The following is an 8,133-nucleotide window of genomic DNA, read 5'->3' on the forward strand; positions in this document are numbered from 1 at the left end:
TTACAGAAAGAATCACAGACGGTACCGACAGCCTGGCCCGGTGGCACTTCCAGTTCTCTAATTTAGCAGCTTCCCTGGTTCATTAAACCCTTATTTCATTTTGTTTTCGCGCCTCGGTGGCGGTTTCTGCACTAACCGGACATTTCACCGTCGCTCCGTGACACTCTGACCCCTTGACTTCCGGTCCGTTTCGGCCGTCGTCATGGTTCTGTCCCCGGCCAGCAGGCTGCGGCTGTTCCGGGTGGTGTTTTCCGAACCCGGCCGCGCCTTCTATAGCAGCGGGGACAAGCTGTCCGGCTCCGTGCAGCTGGAGGCCGAGCAGCCCTGCAGGGTGGACGGCCTCCGCGTCACCGCCGCCGGCTGCGCGCGCGTCCAGCCCCGCAAGAAGCGCGGGAGGAGCCAGGAGGTGGAGTACCTGAAGTACGACGAGGATGTGCGGCTGGAGGAGGCGCTTAGCCCAGGTGAAGCTCCGAGATCAGACAGTACAGGAATTAGTTAATCAATACAGGTATCGATTCAAAGCTCACATAAAAAAAACTTTATTATCCAGATCAGTTAGAGAAACACGCGGAAGAATCTGAATCTGCATGATTGTAGGATTTCCTGCAGTCTCTCAGTGATTGACTGATGTAATGCAAACTTTAATTGTACTTATAAAAACCCACGAATGAAGGAGGAGATTGTCTTCAGGGACCAGAGCAGTGTCTGCTTCACGCTGTAAACATGTTCATTTTAACATAGGAGTCTGCGGGTCTGGCTCACTACTGTCTCTGCTGGACTCCAGAGGAACTGCAGGATGTGAGACCCAGGTCGTGTCCAAATTCATGGGCTGCATCCTCCTGAGGACGGGTTTGTAGACCGATTATGTCACAGCGATGCGCCGAGGGCTGTCCAAATTCGTCGACTCCTCCGAATGCAGCCGACAAATGCGTCCTCCTTTTCCCCGAATTTGAAGGATGGGTCAGGTGTGTCCTTCGTGGCCCACCATATCCCAGAATTCGTAGCGCGGCCCAGCCAAACTCTAGTTTCCGGCAATGGCGGCCACTACTAAGTTTTAAAATTACTCTTATTAATCTTTCTGGGTCACAAAATAAACTTTTAACATATTTTCAGGCGAGAACGTGGGTGTGTAGACATATATTTTCTCGGTTTATCAAGACACCACATATTTGCGAAAGTGCTTCGACGTTTTCAGAGACGTCTTCTACCCACCAGCTCGATAGCTAGCCGGGAGCGAGGGTCACTGAAGCCGCAGAGAACGGCACAACTCCCGGCACATCATGTTCAGATCACCGCGGACTTTCGCTGCTCGGGTTAAATGTAATATATAAGTCACTTAGACAACCTAAAAATGTTATTGTTGGGCTTTTTTCAGTGTTTTGTTTGTTCGTGAGTAAATCGATTTGGATGAGATCAAAGTTATTAGATTATTAGATTAAATAAAACTTTATTAATCCATCGGGTGGGTTCCTCCTTGGTTTTCACACAGCTGACTAAACGTCAAACAGAAAACTGATTAAACAGAAGTGTGAGACGGTCGAGAGTTTACTCCAGTGTCCTGTTATATTTTAGATAGCAAGAAGCAGACGGCCGAGTTTATTAAACTCCACCGAGACAGCGGTGACGCAGATCAGAAGGCGAGACCGTCCAATTTCAAAGCCGTTTACTTCCGGCCTACCCGACCTTCTGAGGACCCGGCCCACGTAGACCGCGAAGGCCGGGTCCTCAGCAGGATGCAGCCCATGAATTTGGACACAACCCCAGACAGGATAAAAACAAAAAGAAACGGAGGAAGTCGCTCTTTTTACTCCCAAGAAGTAAAAGCTCCATTTTCTGCAGTCAGAGAATTGAGCTTTAATGTGAAACAGGAAGTTGCTCATTACTTATTTCCTGTGTCTCAGACTCTGACGGCTGCTTCCTGCTTCCTGCTGGTAAAACCTTCAGCTTCCAGTTCGGCTTCGAGCTGCCACCACCCGGGTGAGTTTCCAGTCCCGCCGCTGCTTTCTGATGGCGTGTTGATCATGCTGCTGAACGCCACTGCTCTGCTTTCAGGTGCCTGGTGTCGTCCTTCAGAGGGAAGTTGGGCTCGGTGCGGTATTACGTGCGGGCCGAGCTGCGCCGCCCGTCCGAGCATGCCCTGCAGTGTGAGAAGGAATTTGAGGTGGAGGAGCCGCTGGACGTGAACCGAGCCGACCTGCTGGTACGAAACGCCCGGGAATCAAACTTCAGACAGGAAGTAGATTCTGGTTAATGCACATCTCCTGCCGCTGACTTCCTGTTCTACTGTTAGATGTTCATATCAGACACGGAGAAACGCTCAGTTTGTTACAGGCTTTTCTACTCTCTGATCTCTGTGATGTCATAGAGAGGGCTAGAACCCTACCCATCTGTTGTCAGTGAGGGGTAGCCAGTCAGAGGATAGTAGTCTTAAAGGGGGTGGAGCTCAAAGTAAGGGGGGCTCAGTATCAGTAAAGAAGGATTATTCTGAACTGTGCAGTTCAGAATAATCCTTGCATAAGGCCATGCAGCACAACTCTGCTGTGAGATGTCACCTGTGCTGCTCATTAACTCCTCCCCCTCCCCTCAGGCGCCGGTGGCAGCCTCCGCTCAGAAGAAAGTCACCTGCATGTTCATCCCTGATGGCCAGGTGTCCATTAGCGCTCAAATCGACAGGAAGGGCTTCTGCGAGGGCGAGGACATCTTCATCAACGCCAAGTTCGAGAACACGTGCTCCCGCATTGTGGTGCCGAAGGCTGCCATCATCGCCAAACACTCGTATGCCGTGGACGGACGCACCAAGGTGACGCCCTAACCTTTACTTTCAGACGTGAGTGCCATGGGACAGGAAGTGTGACCTGTGCGGTTTCCTGTGTGCAGGTGTTGCGTCAGAAGCTGTCGGCGGTGCGAGGAAACCACATAATTTCTGGGATGTGCGACATGTGGCAGGGCAGGACCATCAAGGTGCCCAAACTGAAGCCCTCTCTGCTTGGCTGTGACATCATCCAGGTGGACTACGCTCTCATGGTGAGAGACCACTAATGTTGTCATAAGATCAGAAGTAAAATGAGTAAAATGGAATGATGCAGGCTTAACCTGTAGCCCCACCCCCTCAGATCTACCTGCACATCCCCGGCAGCGAGAAGCTGACTCTGGAGCTGCCGCTGGTCATCGGAACGATCCCGTTCAGCGGCGTGGGCAGCCGGACGAGCAGCATGTGTAGCCAGGCCGGCTCCAGCTGGACCTCCTTCCCCTCGGCTCCACCCAGCTACAGCAACATCCACCGCGACCTCAGGGTGGACGGCCCCCGCACGCCGCTGCTCCACGACTACGATGGCACCGAGGACGAGGAGGAGGAGGGTGGGCTCATAATGAGAGCGCCTGAACTTCACTGCCCCCCTCCCCCCGTATACAGTGAGGTGAGCGCGCCAGTTTAACTTAGTGTGATCTCAGCGACAGCAGCAGCACTTTGGACATCACGGGGTCGTTTGGCGGTCTGCTGTCAGCTAATCCTGTCCTGATGATGTCATCCATTCGTTTTTCTTTCTCTTCTTCAGGTAGATCAGAACTCTGAGAACTCCTCTCAGGTGGTTCCCATCTTCTGAGGACAGCGTCCCCTTTAAACGGTCCAACGCCCCGTCTCTCCACCAGGACACGGGTTGAGGGCGGAGCCTCAGCTCTGCCTCGAGATCTGACCTGACAGCCATTCCCCTCTGATTCAGCTGTTTCCTGTCAGTGAAAACAGAGAAAATGTTTGTTTTTTTTTAGATACTTGTTGTTGCATTATTTACTGTAGTAACAGGAAGTTACCTGTGTGTAAGATTTTGTAAATAAGAGCCTATTTTTTATTTTTTTTATGTGATACATGAGTTGAAAATGTTTGGGTGTTTTCAGTTTGTTCCCAAACAGCAAAAATAAAGCGATCATGAAGAATGTTGACTTTTATTCATTTTCTTTTTGTTGTAGAAACTAAATATTGCTACAGTTTCATGAAATGAAGATGAGTACAAAAACTGAAAAAACAGCCTCAATGGCAAAGTGCAGTGCCCCGCCAAAGTAAAATAGTGTTGGCCCGCCATAATAAAGTACAGAGCAGGGCTGTCAGATGAACTTTGAATTTTGTTTCTTTCAGAATTAAAATACTTTCTGAAAGTGTTCTCCTTTAATGATGATGAGGAGGAGGAGCTTAGAGGAAAAATAAGTTGTGTTTAAATGTTTCGGGTTCTCCACTTCCTGTTTGATGTTGTTAAACACGGTGAGAGGGGCACTTCCTGGGGCCCGTTCTTCGTACGTCGCTTACTACATCCAAGATCAAATCATCGCGCTAACTCTGAGCTCGCTATTCCGGTTCCCCGAACACACCTGTTGTTGACGATTAGTATAGCTGGATGAAGTAATGTGAGATCACTGGGTGGCCCAACAGGGGCTACGCATCGATAGTAGAAACATTGATCGGCAACCCTTTGATTGGTCGGCGAAAATGTCGAAGGAGCGCGCTCGGTATTCTTCGGCAGCAGAGCAAGAACTCTTGAGTGAGGGATTTTAGGAGTTTCAGAGTTTAATTAAAACGCAAGGGAACACTGCAAAGGCTGCAAAAGCAAGGAGAGAGGGCTGGCAGGAAGTTGCTGACAAATTAAACTCGTAAGTAATTTAATAATAACAATAATAATGGAGTGGATCTATATAGCGCTCTTCAAGGCACCCAAAGCGTTTTACAATGCCACTATTCAGTCACTCTCACATTCACACACTGGTGGAGGCAGCTACGGTTGTAGCCACAGCTGCCCTGGGGCAGACTGACAGAAGCCAGGCTGCCATATCGCGCCATCGGCCCCTCTGGCCAACACCAGTAGGTGGTAGGGTAGATTTATCATATCACACTATATTATCCAATATTATATTACATTATATTATATTACATTATGTTATATTATATCCCCTTTCACATTAGAGCCACAACAGGACCCACTAGAACATGGGAACAAGTAAAAGTGAAATATAAGAATATTCTACAGAATGGTAATATTTATCACTTATATTGCTTTTCGTCTCTTGGACAGAGACCCTGAAATAATCTGTTTGTTTGTTTATAACAGCAACCAAGAAAAGGGCAGAGCAAAAAAAGACAGGTGGTGGTCCTGCACCCCCTCGTCAACAAGTTGGTTAAGTAAATAATACCCTCACGGGAAAATCGATATCTCTCTATGAGCACACTGTCGCGCTGAGCTAAAGGATCCTGTCTGTCCCGCAATATACGCTGGATTCTGAGGACTCTCCTTATCAATCTTGCACCTTCCGCAATGGGTGGCTCGCGTAAACGGACAGGACATGACTGCGACAGACTTCCCAAATCCACCTTCGCTTTTATAGCCGTGGTCTCTCATCTTGATTACACGAAGTAATTTACAATTACTACTCTGAAATCTGACTTACATCTGTAATAATCACATACATGTAATAGAATGTTAATAGTACATTTCCCTTTTTTAGGAAATGACCTGTATGTATCTGTGTGACATCAATAAATGGATCAAGTGCTGCATTATCTTTAGTTACACTGATAATATGTATTTATGGTAACACAGTGGTAAAATATCGCTGTTGCTTTCGTATACATGAAGCGGAAATACCTGCGTGGCCGCGATCTAATCCTGTTTACATAAAGTAAACCTGCTCCCAAGCAGGTTTACGCTTACGGCTCTGTTGCTATGACAGCAAGTCCCGGATGGGCTTCGAAGAACCGAACGATCCAGGATCACGCGAAATCGTCAACAGTCAAATCCGGCTAACTTACTTAGCGAGGTACGAAGAACGGGCCCCTGCTCTGTGATTTAAACATGTTCAGGTTTACTTCATAACAGCACTGTCAGTGCAGCTCTCCTCACCCCAGCCAGTCCCTGAGCCTGGTTCTGCTGGAGGTTTCTTCCTGTTAAAAGGGAGTTTTTCCTTCCCACTGTCACCAAAGTGCTTGCTCACACACGAGGTCGTCTAAATGGAGTTTCTGTGTAACACTGTAGTCTTTGCCTGACAGTATAAAGCTCCTTGAGCCGGCTGTTCTTGTGGCGGTGCTATATCACTTAAATTGAATTGAACTGCCCCCTGCTGGCAGGAGAAATGAACACGTGACTGAAACATGTCAAATAAACAAGAAAAAACAGTCCACACATAACATCCAGAGATACCTGACACAGAGGACCACAAATGTGTGTGTGTGTGTGTGTGTACTGAAGTGGGTAAGAGGTCGCACAGATGCATTTCTGAGCAGCACAGGTGCATCTGTATTTTTAACTTCCTGTTTTTCCTGGAAAGATGAGGACACGCTGGACAAGGGCGTTTTTAGAAACCACTGACTCACTGCAGTGTGTGTGTGTGTGTACACGTTTAGACGTTTTTGTGAGGACAGAGAATTGGCATGCCACTATACTTGTGGGGACCAACAGCCCTTATGGGGACATCATGTCTGTCCCTGCGGGTTTGAAGGTAATTTTGAGGCTCAAAATGTGGTTTTAGTGTCAGGGTTACAGTTGGGTTAGGCATTCATTTTTGATGGTGAGGGTAAGCAGCTAGGGAAAGCATTATGTCAATGGGATGTCCTCACTAAGATATGAAAACCAGTGTGTGTGTGTGTGTGTGTGTCAGCGGTGGTGTGTGATTGGCTGAGGATCAGCGTGACAGCTTCTGACTCAGCCACTCATGTTTCCAGCTCTGCTTCCACTTTTAGAGCCTGCAGGCAGAAAGCAGGGCAAAGGTCAGTATCACAGCCTAATGTCTGAATCCACACACTGCACCTGCAGCTCCACACTCACTTTAAGGACAACAGGTCAGCAGGTCGCTAACGAGCCTCTGCTTTATTATGATTGTTATTTATTAATATTTACCTGCACCTTTAGTTAGTATGACCTGAACCCTTCAGCCTGTTTCAGAGCTCACCTGTGTCGGCCTGACCGTGATGTACTCTGGATTATCTGTGTCTGCATGAGTCCAGCACTGACACTTTTGGGGCAGAAAGTCACAGGCTCATTTCCTTCTTGTTTCCTTACAATCAGGTCTTTAAGTCTGACGTCATTAGCCATGTCTGGGCCCAAACTCTGCTGCAGGTCCCAAAGTCAAATGATCACTGTAGCATTACTGAGAGTTGAAAAACTTCTAAATTCTTTCATCTTTAATAAAATGATCAGCGTTGCTGCTTTACCAGGTGAAACAATTACGTTTAACATCCATGAAAACCAAATTTATTACATTTAACAGAGTTAGAAGTTAGCAGGAAGTTAGGTCGCTAGCTTCCACCTAAACATGATGTAGCATGTTCTGACTGAGAGATTTATGAAGCATTCAAACGTACAGCTCTGCTATCACTTCCAACATAAATGAAGACAGGAAACTAAACAGCAGTGACGTTTGTAGGGTTACTGAAGTTGGGCTAGCTGGTATATAATGATGTGCTACGTGGCCGCTAGCAACACAGCTATGTTAGCATAAACACAGTGAAGCTGGAGGATGAACGCTAACTTTTTTCCACTTGATAAAAGTTAACTTGATGGTTCGGGACAAATGTAATCGCATGGCAGGATGCTGTAAACGGACCAAACTTCAGTCAGGAGAACAACTGAGATAATCCATCCACAATACGAGGTTAGTCATTAATATACTGCTGCTGGGCTGGAGTTACATCGTGAGGTTTAAAACTGAGCTTTAAAACGATTAGCGGTAATAAAACCGAAAGAGGCCGACAGCAATCACTGACTGTTTTTAGGGGCTTGTTGAGATTAAATAGAACAAGATACAAAGCATTAAAACATATTAAAAACACAAAAGCCTTATTAAATGCAGACTACTTCGGGCCTGGAAGCAGGACTCATCACGTCATCACTTAAAAACCGAATAGCAGATTTTATTCATTTTACAAACTCAGGAAGTCAAATAACGACTTTTTAATAACGTGTTCATGGACACACTCAAAGAAGCAGCTGCTGGACAAACAGTCCAGGTTAAGCTGGTCATGCTGCAGCCGTGGCAAAGAATGCAAACCGTTTTTATTATTTTTGTCTGATTGGTCACAATCCTCAAATCTGCCCAGAGACAGTGAAAGAAGGATGCTGATTGGCCTAAACTGCCCCGGAACTCAGAGCTCAGAAA

General features: G+C 47.1%; 1 protein-coding gene across 1 annotated transcript; it reads left to right on the forward strand.

Annotated features, from left to right (window-relative positions):
• The first annotated feature begins 3 nt into the window (after nucleotides 1-3).
• On the forward strand, nucleotides 4-3,928 carry LOC146660055 (thioredoxin-interacting protein-like). Its single transcript, XM_085424083.1, has 7 exons — nucleotides 4-461; nucleotides 1,902-1,977; nucleotides 2,053-2,200; nucleotides 2,588-2,800; nucleotides 2,878-3,024; nucleotides 3,114-3,416; nucleotides 3,555-3,928. Exons 1-7 carry the CDS (start codon nucleotides 203-205, stop codon nucleotides 3,600-3,602), a joined length of 1,194 nt encoding a protein of 397 aa, XP_085280209.1. The 5' UTR covers nucleotides 4-202; the 3' UTR covers nucleotides 3,603-3,928.
• Nucleotides 3,929-8,133: the final 4,205 nt, after the last annotated feature.

Source organism: Rhamphochromis longiceps, linkage group LG11, assembly GCF_057381845.1.
Source record: "Rhamphochromis longiceps isolate RC_006_pf linkage group LG11, R_longiceps_female_GT1.1, whole genome shotgun sequence".
In the NCBI taxonomy this organism is placed as follows: domain Eukaryota; kingdom Metazoa; phylum Chordata; class Actinopteri; order Cichliformes; family Cichlidae; genus Rhamphochromis; species Rhamphochromis longiceps.